Below are 22,510 nucleotides of genomic sequence, written 5' to 3' on the forward strand. Positions count from 1 at the left end.
ATATGTTTTATTTCATCGACCCAGTTTTAAGTGTTATTTAGTAGTGTCATGTTTGGTTCAACTCAATGAGTTAGCAATGTTCGTGAGGTTCTCTCTCCAGCTGATCCTGACACAAAAACTAAAATAGTCAGAAATAAAATTGCAGAACTTTCTCTCATGCAACACACACTAACCCTTCCCCAGTACAGGATATATAGGGCCTAGTACACTGTTAAAAAAATTCTTATAAAAAAACGGTAAATTACTGGCAATCTGGACGCCAGTAATTTACCGTAATGTAGAATTACAGGTACTGTTGAAAATAAATTACTGTAAAACTACAGTAAATTACTGTTGGTCATAAAGTCGGTTGCCTACCGTAATGTAAAATCACAGGTACTGTTGAAAATAAATTACTGTAAAACTACAAATTACTGTTAACTTGAAAGTCAGATGTCAACTATAACGTAAAATCACAGGTACCGTTTCTAATAAATTACTACAGTATATTACTGTTTATCTGAAAGTCTGTTTGTCAACAATAACGTAAAATCACAGGTACCATAAAACTACAGTAAAATTACTGTCGATTTCAAAGGAAGTGGTCTACCATAATTTAGAATAATGTTTATAAATAACTGTAAAACTACATTAAAATTACTGTCGATTTCAATGGGCAATGGTAATGTAAAATCACAGGTGCCGTTATTAATAAATTACTGTAAAAGATTTAGTGAATTCAAACCAAACAAAATATTACAAAAATATAAATACCATACAGACAAAATAAATACATGCCAATCTTATTTCAATAACTGATAACAATAACAAACTCCATTATAACATTTCTTTTTCTACTTGTCTAAACATCTTGTTTCTGTCATGTTCTTATGTTCTCTACAATGTTCATTGTATCTGAACTTGATCTGGGATTCTCTGTAAACGTTTCTTTTTTTTAAATAAACAATAACATTTTTATAAATCTATGCCTATATTACATAGATGTTTTCAATCTTCAAAGAACGTCTTCTATTAAAATCTGTTTATCACCTATATTTAGATTGATTTCAATATAAAATATTTAAGTAATTGATATTTACAATCGATCGAAAATCTTTAAAAAACCAATCTATTAAAATTAGACCTACAGTACCATCTATGCTTGATCATTAAATAATTAATATGGACGTTACAATCATCAAAATATGCCTTATATTAAAATGACCATCAAATAAATGGAAGGTTTATTCCAGAGTACAGGACCTGGATGTGGTAGATGGAACAGTAAACCACAGTAAGAATGTTGTTGATCCAATAACAGGATTCCACACTCAAAACATAGAATCCTACTGGAATCGTGAAAAATTAAAGTTAAAAAGAATGGGTGTAAACGGGAATGGTTACCGGAATACCTTGACGAATTTATGTGGCGAGAAAGATATGGCATAATATAAATTAAACAGATTAAGTAAGTTAAAATAGATGTTCCTTGTGCCTTATTAAATAATGTTAAAGTTCTTGTGCCTTATATTTGAATAAAGTTTGAAGAATGTATCTTTCGATCTGCTTTTGTTTTTTTGCTTCTGTAATTGTTTTATTATTTTTGATTTGATATCTGCTTTTTACATTTATTTTTGTTGGTGTTTTCTTTTGAGCACGTTTTTGTTACTGAAAAACAACTTTTAGTTGAGTTAAGTATCCGTGATTAAATAAAGCTTATTATTATTATTATTATTATTATTCTATCGATTTTTTTCTTGTTGTTTGTAGAGGCTATTTGCAACTGTTGAGAAAAAAACAAACATGGATGTATTTATATAAATTAAAACATAAATTGGATATTTTATATAAATTAAAACATAAATTAAATAAGATTAAAATATATATGAATCTTTTTCTTGATCTTTTCTTGTTATTTGTAGAGGCTACTTGATTTAACTGTTGAGTAAAAAAACATGTTAGGGCCTATAGGCTACTGTATATAGTGTAAAATACGATATAATTTACAGACACATAATAAAAGCTATAGGCTAACTACAGCAGCAGTTTTTTGTTTGTTTTTATCAAACACAGTGAAATACAAAACAATTGGCACAATGACACGAACAATAGAAGCCTCACAACCCAACCCAACATATTGACTAACACCCCTATAAATAATAATGGAATAGTCCTATATTCAATACATGCCGAAAACTCAGGTTGATCCCAATTCATTGCATAGTATTTTGAAAAGTGCATATTTTGGTCGTTTTTAAAAAATGACCAAATTTTGACCTCTTTATTTGACATAAATGGTTACTATACGTCTAAAAGATAATAATTAATAACCCAATATACGCGCATATATAGAAATTTTATTGCATAATAACAGTATTTTTGAAAATGTGCAGAACACAAACATTTGATTCTGCGCATGCAAATTATATGATATAGTAAACAGTTATATCGACATTTAGCCATTTTTTCTAAATTTTTCAGAATAAATGGCCTAAAATGTATTGATTTAAAATGCGCAGACCATTAGCCTATGTCAAAAAATAAAATTTGGCCATTTTTCGAAAATGTCCTGTACTATATATAGTACGATAACATTGCTGAAAGCTCTAGTTAGAAAATGTGATCGGCAAGGAACTATAACGAACATAATGCTTAATAACATCTTTGATAAAAGGAGACTTTAACGAAATTTGTGACAAAATATTACCCCTAATTATGGTTTATAAAAGGATCTAAATTTATTTGAAATAGTAAAAATACACAATATATGTTTAGGTGAACAAATATCATGAATTTACAAAGCAGTTGTATTGGCATAACTGTTAGGCCTACTAATACTTGCAACAACACTAGGCCTATAAAATTTGGAGAAACATGGTTCCAATAAACGTTTATATCCGCTGCGGAATTCCGGAATGCGCCACCAATAAACGAACGGATTCAACGCCGAATTCAACGGCAGTAACACATGACTAATATCGTAAACCACAGCTTGAAATGTATTTTTTAAACTAGTACCAGTAGTGGTATGAATAACGTACATCATGAATAACTGGTTTGGTAATAAGCAACAGCAAAGCAGGCCGAATAAAATAGCAAATGTAACGAACAACGATTTTAATCGTGCATGGCGAGCATTCACAGACGCACATCCTCTTTCAAATGTATCACTTTGGCGTTTTACGAATCCAAAGATAATCGCATACATCAGTCCAACAACGCAGGTCATTGAAAGGTATATAAAATACACAGGTTGCATATATTTTCTATCTTCTACTGCGAAAATCAGCAACATACTCATCCCACTGATAAATATAAGTGAAAAGATCCAAAGACAAATGCATGCGATTGTTAACTTGCATTTAGTAACGACATACCGATAACGGAAAGGTGCAACAACCACGGCTAAGAATCGTTCAAAACTAACGGCAAACACCCAAAGTAAAGAAAACATAGCGTTGGTTGTGGCATCAAGACTTGTCAGGGAATCCGAACCATTGTGTGTAGTTGACATCAGTGTCGCAAATACACCGACGAGGAAGTCTGCAACTGCAAGATTTGCAATCAGAACATTCTGACGTTTTCTGAGTTGTCGGATGCAACATAACATAAAAAATGTAATCATATTTGTAATGATTGCAACAATGCCAATTATAATTGTTAATATCCTACAAACCTCAGTCACTGGGCTCATATTGAAAATAAATAAGTATTTGACATCAGAAAAAAATATTGGTTCATCGGTTGCATTCGAAGAGGAAGACATGGCCTAATATAGCCACATAAACTTTAGCGAGTCAAATTCACTTATCGATCCTTAGAAACTTATCTCCACCACTTAGATGCGTTCATTCATACTAACCAATGTAAACGGACGCTTACGGATGTTTCAGGTAAAAAACGTCAATTTCATGAGCAAAGCTGCATGCAGCGAATCCACTTTGTTAAGGAAGAGAATTGCATCAAATCCACTTTGTTACTGAAGTATTCCATTGTTTTGTCTATATATACAGTATAACTGTAACATAAAACCTAGCTACCCTCATAAATGTGCATTTTCATAATATCAAATTAACTGTATTTGTTTAACTTAAGGTCGGAACACAAAGCTATAACATTTTATGGCTACGTTCCATGATTCAACAGGAAAATCTAGGACAAATTTAAATTTGTCCTAGATTTTAAAATGTTTTAGATTCCAGACATTTGTGACTTTTTCATTGGGTGTGATAACAATGTATGATTTCAACATAATAAATTAGTAATTTTAACAGCCGGAATGTATGATAGATAGTTGAAAAACAATTAGGAACATTGATTCTTCTGTAATTGTTTTATTATTTTTGATTTGATATCTGCTTTTTACATTTATTTTTGTTGGTGTTTTCTTTTGAGCACGTTTTTGTTACTGAAAAACAACTTTTAGTTGAGTTAAGTATCCGTGATTAAATAAAGCTTATTATTATTATTATTATTATTATTCTATCGATTTTTTTCTTGTTGTTTGTAGAGGCTATTTGCAACTGTTGAGAAAAAAACAAACATGGATGTATTTATATAAATTAAAACATAAATTGGATATTTTATATAAATTAAAACATAAATTAAATAAGATTAAAATATATATGAATCTTTTTCTTGATCTTTTCTTGTTATTTGTAGAGGCTACTTGATTTAACTGTTGAGTAAAAAAACATGTTAGGGCCTATAGGCTACTGTATATAGTGTAAAATACGATATAATTTACAGACACATAATAAAAGCTATAGGCTAACTACAGCAGCAGTTTTTTGTTTGTTTTTATCAAACACAGTGAAATACAAAACAATTGGCACAATGACACGAACAATAGAAGCCTCACAACCCAACCCAACATATTGACTAACACCCCTATAAATAATAATGGAATAGTCCTATATTCAATACATGCCGAAAACTCAGGTTGATCCGAATAAAGTATTTTGGCAAACGACTAATAAACAACATATATTTTCCAAAGCGAATATTACAAATTATAAGTACAATTTTTCAAATCATCCCCTGATGAAATTAATTGATGTATATTTGGCGCCCTCTGGATAAGTCACCTGCTTAATATATTAATGTTGCCGAGCCTTTTTTTGCAAAACAAGAAAAATGAGTTCGTAAATTAACAATAAAATAGTTTTTTTTTGTCGAGGTATAGTGCATTTATTTTATCATATAAGGTAGAATGAATGTAAAACTACCTATTTAAAGTGTTTTTTAGCATATATGTATTTCCTATTTCGTGTTGTAAGCCTAGCTAGCCAGGCACCGGGCCTAGGCTAGGCCTAGCCGTACACTCTAGGTCTGGGCCAGGGGCCTTGGCTAGCTAGGGCGGCTAGGCCAGGGTGGTAGGCTAGGTATACCTAGGCCTAGTACTGTACGTAGATCCCTACTCAATACTGTACTTTGCACCTCAATCTCGAGTTTAGGCGCTAGTTCCGTTTCGCACCTGTCGTTTATTTCGACTCAAAATTGGTTAAGTAACTTTATCGTGAGTACCACACCTTTAGAATTAGGCCTCAAAAATACTTTTACGAAGGAGATCACACAAAAAGTAAAAAGTAAATCCTTTAAATTGATGAATTTACAGACGTGTTTCTCGCACATCAGTTCGTGAATTTCGCATACTCCATGTTCAATGGGGATTGTTGTTTCTATGGAGCGCCAAAAGAGCAATCATAATAGAGGGCTAAAAACTCAGTAAATTTCGTATATTTAATGCATTTATTGGTGAAAATTACGTTCAATTTTATCATATTTTGTCAATGTCAATGCAACAAAAATATTACTGTTGATACTGTACATGGTTTTTGCAGGAGCTTTTAGGAATGAAAATCGACAAATTCATCATCATATTACATGTACTGTAGGGGTATACCTTAATCTAAATAATGTGCGTCTTAGTCTTACTCTTAGGCCTAGGGTTGGTTGCTATTTGAAAACAGCAAATTATTAGCAGTAAAATGTTACAGCATTTTTATTGACAAAATATATTAAAATTAAACGTGTATTTCAATAGTAAATGCATTAAAAGAAGACGCATTCCACTGAGGTTTTAACCATCTATTGTTGTTGCTCTTTTGGCGCTCCATAGAAACGAAAATATTGAACTTCGAGTATGCTAAATTCGCGGCGAACGGCATGCGAGAAACATGTCTGTAAAATCATCAATTTAAGGATTTATTTGTTACTTTTTGTGTGATTCTTCTTCATAAAAGTACTTATGAGGCCCAATTTTAAGGTGTGGTATACACAATAAGTTGCTTAACAATTTGGAGTCAAAAGGAAGTCGAAATAAAAACAGGTGCGAAACGGAACTAGCGCCCGAGTTTATACCAACAACGAACATCCACCCCTTTTTTTGCATATTCATAAATTAATATAATAGGCCTACCCAGTCATAACTATTCATACTGTATTTTTTTGCTACATATTCATAACAATTCCACCTTTCCCTCTAGGTGAGTTGCGGACACAATGGCAGGCACCACCTCCTTAGTAGTACCAATAGTGCTATGGGGTCCAACTCCCCCAACGCATTGTGTATCATGTGTCATGGTGACAGCCGATCAGCGTACTATAGTAACTGGGTGTCACGATGGACAGATTGTTATGTGGGATTTGGATGAAAATCTTCAGGTATCTACTTTCTGATGCTTTGTGTAATTCGTGGAAACACCTATTCAGGGAACACCTATTCAGAGAACACCTTAGGACCCAATAAAGTGTTCTTAATATGGGGTGTCCCCTTACTAATGTATTACCCCTAGTTCATTTCACAGGAAAGTGTCTACAAGGACGGTAGTAGTACCCTGAATAGGGGTGCCTCAAAGGAGACGTTCCACTGTAACTAAAAATTATAACATGTTATAAAGATTTTAATAATATTCTTATACTATAATAGAGGTGAGCGAAGTTAGCAATAGCATTGAAGCTGAAGTAGACTAGAGGTGATACTCAACTGACATAAACAAGTTCTATACACATTTGCACTTTTAATATATTATAGGTATCTTTTGTTTATTTAGCTATCTCCACGTAACATATTATTTGGCCACTCAGCCTCAATCACATGCTTAACGAAGGCAACAAACTCATGGGACAACTCAACCATTATAAGTGCTGCTGAAAATGGGTAAGACACAAACTGATGTGAAAATGAATAACAAATTTCATATATATTTATATACAGCAGGATATAAGACTTTAATTTCTCTTGTTTACTGTAGTGAGGTATGCATTTGGGACGTCAATGATGGACGATGTATAGAACACACAAAACAACAGCATGTCCATACAGAGATGAAAGTAAGTATAGTTATGTACAACTACATTAATAGAGTTTTCACAATGACCTGTGGTTGCATTCAACAATAAATAAAATGTCACAGTCAAATATTGTATTTACATTGTATATATATTGTTATGCACATTGAGGCTTTATAATCTATATAAGCCAAAATTATTATTAATTTTAGGATGGTTGAAACCATGGATCAACAAAATGGGATCTCAATACCTCAAATATCAGTACATAGTATATTATAATTGTTATTATCATGTGTTCTGTTCATTGCAGCCATATCAAGCCACACAGGGTATTAACCGCGAATCGCGTATTCTTTGCCGAGGCTACTATCCTGACATTAGGGTGATTGATGCAATCAGCTTAGTGCCTCTTTTTTCATTAACATCCAAGTTCTCACCTGATTGGATATGTGCCATGAGCATAATGAGGCCACTCAAAAGACAAGGTAGTTAGTATTCACTTTCTGAGACAGTAAATAGGGAGCTTTCAAAACAGGCGACGCAGCAAGTGTGCAATTTACAGTGAGCATGTGGATACAAGAAAACTTCCATGGACTGAGTCTGTTAGACAGGCAATGCGATTTGGCATTGCCTGGAGGGACGCAACACAGGGCTTTCTCTGACTTGCATGTCTTGCCTAACCCACGTCCCCATTATCTTTGAGACTCCAGGTTTATTTGGTATACCATTATATATTTCCTTGTATAGTCAACTCTCCTTGGGCTGACCAAATGTGTTTTCTGAAATGTCTGTTATTCAGAATGTGTTTTTAATGGTTTCCTTGAGAAAAGTCTGGTATTGGGAGAGCTCCTGGTTTTTAGAGAGTCTGGTATTGGGAGAGTCGACTGTGCCGCTACATTTATATATTTTTGCTAAACTAATCATTTTATTATACTTTTAAATTGATAGATGATACAGTAATTGCATTATCCACATCTGGAATGCTAAAAATCTGGGCTTTATCAGGAAAAGAAAACAAGGTGAAGTTTTTAAATTCTAAGAATATTGTAATCTAAAACATATCAAGTAAACATTTTGGGTTATTATAAACAAAAACTAAAAACGTGGCCCCTAATGAAAATAATATATACCACTAAAATCCACCATCTATTAATTGGAGCGTTACACTTATTGTACATTGTTTATTCAATAATCTTAGAGTTACCATAATAATTGAATGTATTTATTATTTAGGCCTCAGAGCCCATCTATGAGGAGCAATGTAAGCCTCTACGTTGCCTGACTGCACACTCTCTCAGCCCTTGCGCTTTCAACCTGCGAACTATGCTTATCGTATGTGGTAAATACTGGCAAGTGTACGACACCATTGATTTCGCTTTGCTTTGCTCCGAGTTCTGCGACCGTGGACTGCAGTGGTCTGGAGGCGATTTCCTGGCTGCAGACAGGGTGATTGTTTGGAGTAATGATGGCAAGGCCTATCTTTACCAGTTACCATCAAAGTAAGTCCCCAAACCATACATAGTGCATTTTGATGGCAGTTCCACAAAGTAGTTATCGAATTGTTGTTTGGTAGCATACAGTACTGTATGCAGATGTAGTTTTGTTTAAAACTTGAATATTGACTATAAACTGTTGTTGATGTCATCATATGCTTAGCATTAAAAATAATCAGCATAGCTTACACATACAGTTTATATTTTCAATACCTCATGTTCTTTATAGCTGTGTTGCTGATAGTGAAGATTTCAGATTTAGTGTTGGTAAAGGACCAGAAGCAGTCAGTCAGCCTTTCTTATATTGTATCTTAGAGCCTCCAGAACCAAAGGTATACATAATACAATACTACTGTAAATTAGTGTACATAATATACATATTTAATATCGAGACCAAACATGATGTCCATTACCCAATACACTACAATTAATTTGTTGCAACATCGCTAGATAATATTAATATCCTACATTTATAAAGCGCTTAATGTTGTGAAACCTCACAACTGCTGTACATAATATTACCCTGATCATTTGTGGACACTCAAACACATATCGAAACATACTCCTATATTGAGCTATAGTAATCAGTGCAAAGTTGTGGCTTGACCTTACCAGGTACCCATTTGTACACCTTTAGAGAAGCAAATGTAAGTAATATTTCTGGCCCAAGGATACAAGCAATGGGACAAGCGTTGGTTTCACTGTGCCACACGCTCTCATGGTGAATGGATACATTCATAGTTTCCAGTTAGCTTATCAAATCAGCTGTATTGAATGCTCATTTCAGCCTCTCTCATGTCCACCAGCTATGACATTCTTCTATGGTCGGCGTGGGGCATTGTTCAAACTGTTTGTCCGAGGCGACTCAAATGGTCAGCTTAACACTTGGTTAGTGCCTGAAATCTCGGACAAAGAACTTGGTTTTCTCAAACAAGAGGAATTCGATACACTTCCTAGTAAGCTATGAAAGAATTACCATATAGGATGAAAAAAAAGATGAGGGCCTCTTCAAGCTGTACTGCTGTAATACAGCTTTTAGACCTACCCTTGTACAATAAAGTTGAATAAATAAATAAATGTTAGCAATACAGTAAACAGCAGAAAAAATTAGAAAATACAAATAAAGCAATCTGAAATATGTTGTAGAAATTTTTTTTAAATCATTTTGTAGTTATGCCGCCCTCAGCGAGTCGGAGTCTGGCTGATTGCTGGAATAGTTGCCAGCCTCGTCCAGCAGGAATCATTGATCAGCTTGTGAGTATGATACTTGTGTCTTGTCTTCTCTTTTATTTCAGTTATAATGTAACAGTTCATTCACCGCATATAACCAAGCTCTCAATGCACTGCACATTATAGCCCTGGTCATTTTTTTGATCAAACATATATGGAAACATACTCCCATAATTATGCAGCTAGTAATCAGTGCAAATATGTCTTGATCTAACCGATACCCATTTTTACACCTGGGTGGAGAGAGGCACATGTAACTAAAGTGTATTGCCTAAGGATACAGCAATGCGGAGAGAGATTCAAAACAAGATCTAATGATCAGTAATCCAACACACTGCGCCACACTCCCTCACAGTTGTGACAAACCTTTATTATGTTTATTTATGTGTTTAAGAATACTGGTAAGAGTAAGAAACAACAAGAAAAACCTCTAGCTGTGACAGCAAGTATCTACTTAGCCGAGTATGGTCGCCTAGTGTGTGGTAGGGAAGACGGCAGCGTGGTAATAGTACCAGCTACACAAACTGCTATTGTACAACTCCTTGAGGGACTTCACACTGCCAGAAAAGGTACCAATAATTTGCATTATTTTCAATTGCCATTTATTTGACAATAAATTTGAATTTTTTTTTTTCTTTATTAAATCGAATATTCAGGGATCTAATTTATTTTTTTAATGGAAAATATGAATGAAATATTTCTATTAAGTAATTTTGTCTGTTTACTTAAAGGCTGGCCGCCACATAGAATTCTCAGAGGTCATCAAGGCAAGGTCACATGCTTGATCTACCCCTATCAGGAGTCAATACGCTATGACCCAAAGTTTCTAGTCTCCGGTGGTACAGACTTCAGTGTGTGTTTATGGGACATATTTGCAGGCTCCTTACTTCATACATACTCAGTTCATGGTGGAGAGATAACAAGGATGGTATTGCCACCAGATAATTGTAATGTAAGTTAAAACATTTATTTAATTACATATATGTAGTGTAGATTGGATACCCTATACTCTATCAGAGAGTTCAAATCCATTAAAATGTAAGGATTTTTCCTATTACTCAAAACAACTCCTAATAAGTTTTTGTAGACCATCTTGTGTACATGTTTGTCTTGTAAACAGGGTTGCCACTGCAGTGAACAAACTCACTTATAGTTATCCTTGTCAATTTTCCTAAATGCATATTCCATGACAATATATAGTCATTGTAATATAACTAACAGATACTTTTTTTTGCCTTTAAAATTAAATACTAAATTTTAATCATTTGTCTTTATCCAATTAGTAATTTGTTTAATATTGTAACATTTCAGAGCCGTGTATTGATGTGCGTGTGTACCGTAGCAAGCGATCATTCAGTTGCGCTATTGAGTTTAAGAGATCGCAAGTGTGTGATGCTTGCAGGTCGACATCTGTTCCCTGTAAAGCAGATCAAATGGAGGCCTGCTGAAGACTTTCTCATTGTAGGCTGTCAGGATGGTAGTGTCTACGTTTGGCAAATGGAAACAGGTATTGATCATGTTTGCAGATTCTCCCCTCTTTCTTCTTTCAGTAAAAGACTCCCTTTATACTCATGGCAATGGTCTTTCAATACTGGAAACCTATAAGATGGTCTAATATGTCTGGTTTTCATAAAAATCTTTGGTTTGTAAACAAGAATTTTAGACTTTTTGAACCTCAGGAAAAGTTTGGTTTTCAGAAAGTTGAGAGAATTTTAACACCAAAATCAAATTATTGTTTTTAAATTATTGAAATTGTATTATTAATTTTTTATAGGTCACTTAGATAGAATTGTGCATGGTAACACAGCTGAAGACATCCTAGATGCATGTGATCAAGTTAGTGCGACCTCTGAAACCATGTTGACCCCTACTCAAAGTATTGCCGTAGCATTCCGTCGTCGCAGTCTCGCTGCAATCAGGAAATCGGCACAACGTAGCATCATAGCTGCGACACAAGGCAATCCTGACCACAATTTGGACACAGTTGAACAGACAACTAACAATCCAACCCACGCTCTTACAATTCAATCGATGCGTGCCAACCCGAAAGATTCTGACTTCCATGTACTGTTTTTCGACACCGAAGCATTGATTGTGCAACTGCTAACTGACAAAAATCTTATACCTGGTATCGTAGGCCTAGAAAATCAAAATGTGAAATCGCAACATTCATCTTCTGAACAACGATCTCCTAAGCTTGCGGAAAAGGTTGTCGGGTTTATATCAAAGAAAATGGAAAATCTACGAGATAGTGATGATGACGATGATGGTCAACTTCACCCACCCAAAGGTAACATAATCAAGATTTATTTTGATCATCAATAGCCTTTAAAAGAACGTTCCTTCCTCAATCTAAATTGGTGGTGATAAACCATACAGTAGGTCCAGTGTACACATCTAGCACTTTAAAGAACCTAGTACATCTTTCGAAAAAAATAGGGGGTTACCCTGGTGTACCAGTACACACACAGCCACTGATCTTAACTGGGAACTCTTGTAGACCAGTCTTTGACTAAAGAGGTTACCCGTATAACTAACAAATTCAATCTTACTGTATGTTTTTAACTTACAGGTGCATCAGGGAAACAGAGTGGTGGAAGGAGTCCTGACCCTGAATATCAACCATACCGAGGTGCTAAACATCTAACACTGCTTGAGAGCCATCTAACCCTGGACATCGCTCAGTTGTATATGTCCTGTCTACATGCTTGGGGCCTGGATACATACCTGGATGATATATGTCTTAAAAAGCTAGGCCTGCTTAAGCCACATGCTCCTGTGTCTTTTGGACTTCTTTCTAGAGGTGCTCACATGTCCTTGATGTTACCTGGGTGGCATCAATTCCAGCCTGAGGTTTGTTATTTCTCCTTCACAATCATCCTAGGCTCTAAAATTGATTATTCACTTGTGCTGATACAAAATTTTATGTATGATGTTAAACCCAACTTTTCTCGTTTAATCTTTAGGTTGCCACAACACCAAAAGAGTTGACAGCAAAAGAAGCCTTAGAGCTGAAGAAGCAGGGTTTGGCATCACCAGTGGAACCACCGATTAACAAGAAGCATTATCTGGGTCATTGGGAACTGTCGCGTGCTGTCACCACCCAACACCTTCTGTCAGTCATCTCTGTAGCAAACACTCTTATGAGCCGTAACAATGCCACCTTTGTTCAGCTCTCACAGTATAGAAAACCAAGAAGGAGGTTAGTTTTTACTAGGTTATTATTTTGATTATATAAAATATTTGCATTTGATAATTATACAAGACAAAATTGAAGGGAAAAAACCACTAAAGTAAATTGACTTTATTTAGTAGTTAGATTGCTTTATTCCTAAATCCGAATAAAAAAAGAATTTCATTTCATAATTCAATATTTCAGAGCAAGTTCAAGAAGTGATACAGACGAACAAACGGATGGCGCTGTAACACGTAATGCTAACGATGCTGAGAACCAGATTGAGCTAACCCCAGAGCAGGCCCAAATCAAGCAGGGGTGGAGTCTACTTGCAGCGCTGCACTGTGTGCTATTGCCTGATCTGCTAGGCAGTACATTCTTCAAACCACCTCAGCTCGAGATGTTGGCTAAAAGATGGCAGGATAGGTGCCTTGAGGTATGTATTAACATTTTTTTTTAATAGTGCAAACTATATTTTGTTAATGAATTATATTAGATTTTTACTGTTTACATAGATAAAGTTATTGCATACATTTCTGTGAAACTGTAAAGAACAAACATTTTAAAGATAATTTGAAACTGTATGTTATTTTTTTTTAATGTACATCGTTGTATTGTGTTTTACTGTGATTTTGTGTATCAAATTGTTATAAACAACATAAATAGCTTATCTTATTTTACTCATCAATGTGGACTGTTGTATTGAAATACACTTAATTAGCTTAACATACTTTATATACCAACAAAAGGTCTATAGATAGATACTATTTGGAATTCGTGTTTCTGTTTACCTTTACAGGTGCGTGAAGCAGCACAAGCCCTTTTACTAGCTGAACTCCGTAGGATCGGTTCTGATGGTAGGTCAAATGTCATCGACACATGGGCGCCATATCTTCCAAACTATGTTGACCCAGGAGAGAGTTTGACCTCCGTGCAAAGTACACCTAGCTCTTCTAGACCACCGCAATCACCAGACTATCACCCGGACAACATAAGTAACGACAGTGAAACCGACTTGGAGGATGAAATCCTGTGCGGGGAGGTTCCTATTAAAAGAATATCATCGTCGTTTGAATCCAGACGAAAGCAGGCTACAGCTATTGTTATGCTTGGAGTCATCGGGGCTGAATTTGGAGCAGAGATACAGCCTCATCAAAAAGCAAACTTGCAGTCTCGTAGACCAATTCAAGAAGGCTTCGGACTAAATGATCATTCTCTAGCTAGACATACTGGTATAAAAACTGTTTTGTTCTGTCTACACTATCAAACCTTATGTGACAAAAAAGTGTGAGTTGCCCAAATATGGTAGTGATATGCTTAAATATGCTTGTGAAATATGACATCATAAACATATTATGGCCACATTACATTTTTGTGTCGCATAAAGTTTGATAGTTTAGACAAGGCTTTATATGAGCATATTATACACATATATACATTTCTTTGTATTTATAAATAATGTTTCACTTATTCAATTCATTTTCTTTACCTCTTGTTTTATTATAGCCAAGGCATTGTCATTTCTACTCTTGGAACCACCCAGCCCCCGGCTACCAGCTCATACCCCAATCCGTCGAGCCGCTATTGATCTGATTGGAAGAGGATTCACGGTCTGGGAACCATATATGGACGTATCAGCCGTTCTACTTGGATTACTGGAGCTCTGTAGTAACACCAGTCTATTCTCAGTCAGGTATGAAGATCCAAGTTAAAACATAAAACAAGCAGTTTCATTGGTATTTGTAGTTGTTTAGTGCGGTGAACTGTGACAACCTCTTATGTTGTCTGGTTCAAACCATATCTCAGGAAATATAGTTTATTTAATTTATCGTGGTTTTTATTTGCGATAATCTAGTCTTTTTCTACTTAAAGTGTGATGTTCCCAAATATGGTAGTTATATGGTCAAGTATGGTAGTGATATGACATTATCATGTCCATATATGGGCACATTTTTTGTCACATAAAGTTTTATAGTGTAGACAAGTCTTAAGAATATCTTTTTCTATAAATATTTAATTTATTCAGTATGACAAGTGGTCTACCAATCACTCCTGCTGCTGACAGTTGCCGTAGTTCACATCATGCATTGTCACTCATCGCAACTGCTAGGCCAGCAGCGTTCATTACTACCATGGCCAAGGAGGTAGCTCGATATGTGGCTCAGGTGAATATGGCTCAGACACCTGTAGCTCAGCTTCAGTGTAGCCCTTTAGTTAGGGCTAAAGCAGAGATTCTTCGTATTGTTGAACTTCTTATTGATAAGATGCAAAATGACGTAGCTGAACACATGATTGAGGTAAACAATATACTTATGCTATCTATAAATTGTGTGTATATGCCATACTGTATAGATGTAACCATGAGCTGTAAGGCCCAACATTCCCCCCATCCCCAGCAGGCTCACTCTTAAATGTAAGCTCACCTTAAATATAAGCACACCCTTAAATATAAGCCCATCTTTAAATATAAGCCTACCTACTTTGTTTCCAATATATCCCTATTTCAATTTGTAATAATCAATATTATTATGAATGACTTTGATTTTAATTGACCTCAAATTCACTTCACTTTGCAATACAAAAAAAGAATATTTATAAGGGTTGATTTAATTAAATTATGATGCAATCATAGATTTGATATGCATTTTATTTTTCTGTAATGGGCTGATCTGTCATGTTGATCTCCCTTGTGAATACCTTTACGAGTAAATAGTTTCGCTTTGGGTATTTTCACTTTACCGTAGACACTAAGTGCCTCCAATGAAAATTGTGACCATCATAAAGTATTTAAATGGAATGCAATTTACTTAGGCCTAACAAAAATAGATTTCAAATTAATTTGCTATTTAGTATGTGTTGATTCCAAATACAATAGACCCCTCCTTTGGGACAACACTATTAAGGGATGTTTTGATGCACCTGTTTATAACACTACAGTCAACCAGTATTCAGAGGACAGCCCTATTATATGGACACTTTCAAGAGCAAACATTTTTATTTAATGTACTGTATGTTTTTTTTACTCTTATTTGTAAAGGGGTTAAACTGGAATTAGAAGTATCTACTATTCCTGTTTTCTGGCAATAAAAGACACATATATTTTTTTTATATCTTGTCCCCTTAATGGGGTTCTACTTTTATACCAGAAATGTTCATTATATTTTTATGAGCTCTTTTACACATTATGTGTTTAATTTTACCAAACCTGAGTTTAATAAAAGGAATTAAATAACATTATGTTGTCTTTTAAAAAATACTGTACATATATCTTTTAGGTAATGGATATAATTGTCCATTGTTTGGATTCAGCTCAACTAAAAGTGAAAGGATTGAAAGAAGTGTTTCCGGCCGTTTGCCGATTTAACACAGTTAGTTACTGCCGCCACTCAAGACGCATTGCTGTCGGTGCTAAGGTCGGGTCCATAGCTTTGTACGACTCAAAAACATCTAAATCGCACGTGAGTTGATTACAACTGATCATTATTTATAAATTGAAAGTATGCATAGGATTGGTATCAGATTTATTCAATTACAAGTTCCCTTTGTTAGCAACATTAAAAGCAAAAGTAATATCTATTTTTAGTAGTCTGGGTGAAACAAAAAGATCAGTTGTCTGATCTCCATGCCATAGGATCAGGTGTTGTTGAAAAATGTTGCCATTTGACCTTTTCAGTCGTAGCAAATAAATAAACTTGTGGGTGTCACCCAGCCTAAAAGATTTACACTCAGTTTAAACTGTAAGGCTTACTACCCTTCATGTATTTTCAAAGGTCTCTCTATAGCCTCGTTTTATCTTCTTGCCAACCTCTCTTTAAACTCATCCTAAAGCTCTGTCTGCACTATCAAACGTTATGTGACGTGCCCATATATGGACATGATGATGATCACTACCATATTTGGGCACATCACACTGGTTTTTGTCAAACTAGTTTGATAATAATGCAGACAGAGCTTAAGCTTGTATAAATCAATGTCTTTTATATATTTCATTGCATTTACCTATTTTTAACATACATCATGGTATGGTATCATATTTGGTTATTAATACATGTTTATTACAACTTCCATATGCTAGTTTTATTTAATGTGATTTAACTTGATAAACATTATCTTTAAAATGCTCTTTCTGATTTGAAAGTAAATCAAGAGGTTATATGCTACTGAATATATCTGGTATTTAGCAAGTTAATGACATGTTGAAACACTTTCACAATTATTAAAGACCCCTTCCCTGCAATTTTGGACGTTTTTTGGAAAATAATACATATATATCACTTTAAAAACATTAAACCATGTCATTCCTTGTCTTAAATGTACGTTTTATGGTAAATTATGATAAAAAGTGAGAAACAATGCACTACCTAAGTAGCTCGCGGCGATCGACCTCTCGTGGACGGTCTTAGGCCTAGCCTAGCTAGGCTTAGTTTTGTAGGCCTAGCTGGTAAACATCGGTAACGTACGAACATCGTACGCTACCTATATACCTAGCCTGACGTTGTATAGTTGCTGCATTAATTGTCTTTCTATTTTTGCCAGACTCCGTTGATACAAATTGGGGAAAACCCGGTATTTTCGCTGAAAAGTTAGGAGTCTTCCATTTGTTTTGGCCTCACGATCGATCGAAAAGTGGGCGAATTACAGGTGAAAAACAAAAATATCAATCCGCGCGCAATGCATTTTGGGATTTATAGCGGGCCGCTATAATTATTAGAATCGACTTATTTTTCACATTTTTAACCGTTTAAAGACGAAAAAAGTTATCGCAATAGGACCATATAGTATTATTTTTACATTAAATATAGTTTGTGATCTTAAATTAGATCTAAAAAACGTAGGGAATGGGGCTTTAATGTTTTTTCATCCCCTTGTTTGAAATTAATGATTCATTTGATTTAAGATATCTCAAGAATATCATAATTGATACATTTAGGGTTTCTATTATTTCATGATTGTAATATAATATTAAAACACTTAAGAGATTGGTCAAGTTAATTATTTTTGACTTCCATAAACCTTAATGTATAATTTTCCTCCCTTTCCAATACATGTTTAGGTTTTCTCAAAATTCCTAGCCACCCTAAAGTACACAAACTGTAGCATTGAAACGTGCGACTTATCAAGTGCGTAACATTTCCTCCACTAAGCTGTATTATTCCCGAGGGCCTTCCTATCACCCCTTGGGGGTCTGAAAATCCCCATATGCAAGGTCAGAATGACTAACGTTCTACTTATTAAGTAACAAGGCTTATATACTGTATAAGCATTAGCGCCTTAGTGTACCATATTAGCTTTGGGACATATTTGTAATTCTTAGGCTTCTGTAATTCCGAGGTCATTCTAAAATGTACACTGGATTTAAAGATTGCTTCTGTGGCGGCAAGTCTCTGAAATGTCATAGTTATAACCTGCCTCTGTCATGTCACATATTTTATAACAGTTTTTAAAATTGAAACTCTATACATAAATTAAATATGAAATGCAACATACATATATTAATATGACTCTCTTGAGATGTTATTGATGACTAGATCAACATATACTGCGTTGAAACACCGGTTCTCATCAGATCACCGAAGTTAAGCAATGTTAGGCCCGGTTGCGTTCCGGATGGGAGACCATCTAAAAATAGCGGCGGGTCAAATTAGGAGCCTCCATATTGGATAAGTTAATGTAGTGTATAGTCAAGCTAGAAATACCATGACTTTGCCCTACCTCAGCGAACTAGTCCTAACACCACCACAATAGTGGATTCAATAAGAAGAAGACCAGATAAACATTCACAACAGTATTCTGTCTTTCTATTTACAGTTACAGTTTTTAACAGTTTATAGTATTTAATTACTGTCACTGAACTATTCTTATCTTGAAAATAGATGCAGATCTTGCAAAATACTTCTTCTCCATCTATATACAATACAAGGGTATATTTACATGTTGCTGATCTAGGATCTAATTGGCTAAAAACAAATTATATAGTTATTTATTTAAGTTTTTAATCCATGAATTTCATTTTTAAATATTATTTTTTATTATATTAAATATTAAATAAAAATGATTGTTTGGATTTGCAGCAAATATCAGGACATTCAACTGCAGTCACCTGCCTAGCCTTCTCTCCAGACGGCAAGTACTTAGCTTCATACTCGTTTGGTGATGCAAAGCTTTGCATTTGGCAGGTAAGACTTCAAAGAGACTAATGTCATGTCATAGCTTAGCACATGTGTAAAATACAGTGTTTGTTATTATTGATCTAATGGGAATTCCATAAAGCTATTTACTATAATTGAGAGAAACCAAAACAAATCCGATAGATTAATTTATTTAAGTTTTGTGCTTTAATTTATACACTTTTTTTATGTTTTCAAAAGCATCTTTTTAATTTCATATTTAATATGAATTCATTAGATATTTCCAAGTAGTTTATTTATGTTTATTTTGAAATAATATTTCAAATCCTAAAAATGATTTTATTTTTACAATCATTAACACACATGTCCATGCTCACAAACTTAATTGGATAATCCCAATTTTAGGATTTAATTATTTAGGATTCTGAGCATGCACAAATAGTTCTAGTGTATATAGCCACGTAGACCAATCCAAGTGTTTCATCTTGATTAATCAGAGCTGTACCACCCTACTACGTACATGACTTTCAGTTTCTCTTCTATAAATTGATCCTTATGACGACACATAATTTTGTTTTGCTTGTTTTATTTTCTATACCTATTTGACCTAATTCTATAACAGGATCATCATGCACTTTAGTCACCTGTAATGAAAAACTTCCTTATTTTTTCCAAGTTTCCCAGTACAGCTTTCATTCTTATTTTTCCCATCCAGAATCTGCCCTACCTGCTTCCCAAGTGTATCCCTTGTTTTTGAGTTGTGTGTGCTTTTATTATTTTACTCTATAGTATTGTGGGAAACCTGTAGTTTCCACATGCATATATCGATAAGCAAAAAACAAAATTCAATAACAAATGGATTTTATTATAGAAAAAAAGAAATAGGCACCTTGTATTAAAAGTGTTTGGGAGTTTTCTTTCCTGTGGGTTGGTTTATAGTACAGTAACGGGTCTAGAAACAATAAACATCTTGGAGTATCATGTCTTCTGATGGAAACAGGCTCATACCTAGCATCAAACTCCCAATATTAACTCTCCTACAGTACCTTCTTTGTAATCTCTCACTATACTCCAGTATGGGATGAATCGCTGTCAGAAGGCTCAATACTGCAGGATGTTTCGAATCCACTATCCTTACCTATTTCTATTTCTAAGAGCATTACACTGTGCTTATCATTTTTACAGTTAATAAAATAGTGCAATTGCATGTATTAGATATATAAGTTCAAAGCAACCTTCTAGTACTGCAGCACCATCAAGTGCATTAAACAGTTTTTATTTCCTATTTAACTATTGCAATATTCAGTTTTTCCCTGTAAGTTGTATACCTATATTTAACTATTTCTCTATAGTTTTTAATCAGTCAAAATTTAACAAGACAAATGAATGACATTGGCCATGTTTGAGTGACAGTCAATAGAAGAAAACCACACATATTGAAATGAATTCAGTAGCCATTGGCTGTCAATACATGAAGGACATGTCATGGTCTGTCCTGTCTAATTATGGGTTTCTTAAATGACAAAGAAACAAGCAGTAAACACAATTTATTTTAAATTTTAACAATAATCAAGCATGTTTTTCTCTCTCATTTCATTATTGGTTAACATTATAATTTATGCTTCATAAAGTTCTCATCATTTTCCTTTTGTTCTTTATTAACCAAAAGGGTAAAACATAAAAACTTCTATAATATTAATAGCTATAAATACATTTGTGTGGGTGAAATATTTATAATACCAGAGGTTGAGGATGAAAGTATCGTGTAAACATAAGTGCTGCTAGGGTCACTTGGCTTGCATTTTTTTGGCTGTGTCAGGAGTCTTAAATTATGCCTGCCCAACGTGAATGTGGGCAGGCATAAAGTTTCAACCTGCCTGGTGTAATGAGTTCCCCTGAAACTCAATTCAGTCCCCATTCTTTTGTTTTTTTGTATGACTTGTGTACCTAGTTTTAAAAGGTAGGTGCAACCAGTCCTGCACCCCACTACAATAAATAGTTTTGGGGTATAAAATAATAAATAAAATTAATGTATGTATATTATCTTATTATCATCTAAAGATAGAAATATTACAACTGATGATTAATAAACAATATAGCTTCTTTTGCTTTTGTTTCATTCTCCATCAAAACTGTTCATTTTTCACTTCATTTCAGTTTATTTACAGCCAGCTAGGCCTAGGTGGTTTATTCTCTGTGCCTGCTGAAGCCCTGGTGAATATCATAGACTCAGCGTGTTCTACTAACTCCCAGGCATGACTCCCTTAACAATCCATTCCATTTTTAATTCCATTTCATTTTTACTTTTGCATGATCCAGCATGATTTGAATGGGGACATTCATTTTAATTTTTCGGGTTTACAAAAGTATTTTTTAATTTATAATAATATTAATAATATAGTCAATAATAATTTGTAATAGTCAGTTTAGTAAAATTTATAGTTTATTATTAATTTTTTTTTTTTTTACAAAACCCAAAATATAAAAATATTTAATTTTGAATTATTTCTTACTTCCCATTTTTTATGATCATTATAATATATTTAAGGCATTGCATAATTGTTAACAAAAAATATTATCAATTAATTTTGTTTATGTGTTGACATTTGTGTCTGTTCTAACTTTTATTAAAAATTATATTTTTATTATGGCCATAAACAGTATATTTTTCTACTACAGTATAACAAATGAATTGTTGTATTTGTTAGTTACTCATTTTCATTGCTGTTTTAATTTTTGAATACTTGTTATTAAATTGTGGTGTATAATATTATTGCTAATAATATTAATAAAACAGTATTTTTAATTTTTAATAACTTGAAAGAGTAATTATTTATTTATAGTCGTTTTCTTATTTCTAATTATTTCAAAAGAGACTGTTCAAAGTAATTTGTGTTTTGATTTTTAAAAACTATCAAACAGAGAACTTAAAAAAACAAAAGATAAATAAAAACTATAGTTCAAAACAAAACTGAACAAACACAATACACCATCGTTTAGAAAAAAAATATCAATTATGATTTCACCTCGTATCCCTTTACTCATTAAGTTACTTTTTTTTTTTATTAAAAAAAAATATATATAAATATTGTACTAAAAATTTTTAAAAAAGTGCAATAATGTTTTTTTAAATTTAATTACTTTAAATCACAATTCTATATTTCTATATTCTTGATCGACTTCAAAGCAAAATATTCTTTGCAGACAAT

The 22,510-nt window shown here is 33.8% G+C and overlaps 2 protein-coding genes across 4 annotated transcripts in view; one reads left to right on the plus strand and one right to left on the minus strand.

Moving 5' to 3' along the window:
* Positions 1–2,773: 2,773 nt before the first annotated feature.
* On the minus strand, positions 2,774–3,673 carry LOC140039282 (lysophosphatidic acid receptor 4-like). Its single transcript, XM_072084887.1, has one exon. The coding sequence runs from the start codon at positions 3,671–3,673 to the stop codon at positions 2,774–2,776; it is 900 nt and encodes a 299-aa protein (XP_071940988.1).
* A 1,403-nt stretch (positions 3,674–5,076) lies between these two features.
* Positions 5,077–22,510, plus strand: part of LOC140040413 (WD repeat-containing protein 7-like) — a 29,792-nt gene continuing 12,358 nt past the window's right edge. For 2 of the 3 annotated variants that reach the window (XM_072086321.1, XM_072086322.1), the window contains exons 1-22: positions 5,077–5,158; positions 6,468–6,645; positions 7,035–7,141; positions 7,236–7,314; positions 7,586–7,760; positions 8,224–8,294; positions 8,509–8,774; positions 8,998–9,100; positions 9,556–9,724; positions 9,940–10,022; positions 10,393–10,567; positions 10,730–10,950; positions 11,310–11,505; positions 11,773–12,288; positions 12,571–12,851; positions 12,965–13,200; positions 13,378–13,609; positions 13,973–14,405; positions 14,680–14,866; positions 15,200–15,470; positions 16,449–16,631; positions 19,245–19,349. In XM_072086321.1, coding sequence (XP_071942422.1) covers positions 6,484–6,645; positions 7,035–7,141; positions 7,236–7,314; positions 7,586–7,760; positions 8,224–8,294; positions 8,509–8,774; positions 8,998–9,100; positions 9,556–9,724; positions 9,940–10,022; positions 10,393–10,567; positions 10,730–10,950; positions 11,310–11,505; positions 11,773–12,288; positions 12,571–12,851; positions 12,965–13,200; positions 13,378–13,609; positions 13,973–14,405; positions 14,680–14,866; positions 15,200–15,470; positions 16,449–16,631; positions 19,245–19,349 — 4,251 coding nt within the window. In that variant the 5' untranslated portion in view covers positions 5,077–5,158; positions 6,468–6,483. Of the gene's footprint in view, positions 5,159–6,467; positions 6,646–7,034; positions 7,142–7,235; positions 7,315–7,585; positions 7,761–8,223; positions 8,295–8,508; positions 8,775–8,997; positions 9,101–9,555; positions 9,725–9,939; positions 10,023–10,392; positions 10,568–10,729; positions 10,951–11,309; positions 11,506–11,772; positions 12,289–12,570; positions 12,852–12,964; positions 13,201–13,377; positions 13,610–13,972; positions 14,406–14,679; positions 14,867–15,199; positions 15,471–16,448; positions 16,632–19,244; positions 19,350–21,458; positions 21,576–22,510 lie in introns of those variants that run through there. The other variant, XM_072086323.1, reaches the window with a different exon arrangement.

The sequence above is a fragment of the Antedon mediterranea genome, chromosome 2, assembly GCF_964355755.1.
Source record: "Antedon mediterranea chromosome 2, ecAntMedi1.1, whole genome shotgun sequence".
Lineage (NCBI taxonomy): Eukaryota > Metazoa > Echinodermata > Crinoidea > Comatulida > Antedonidae > Antedon > Antedon mediterranea.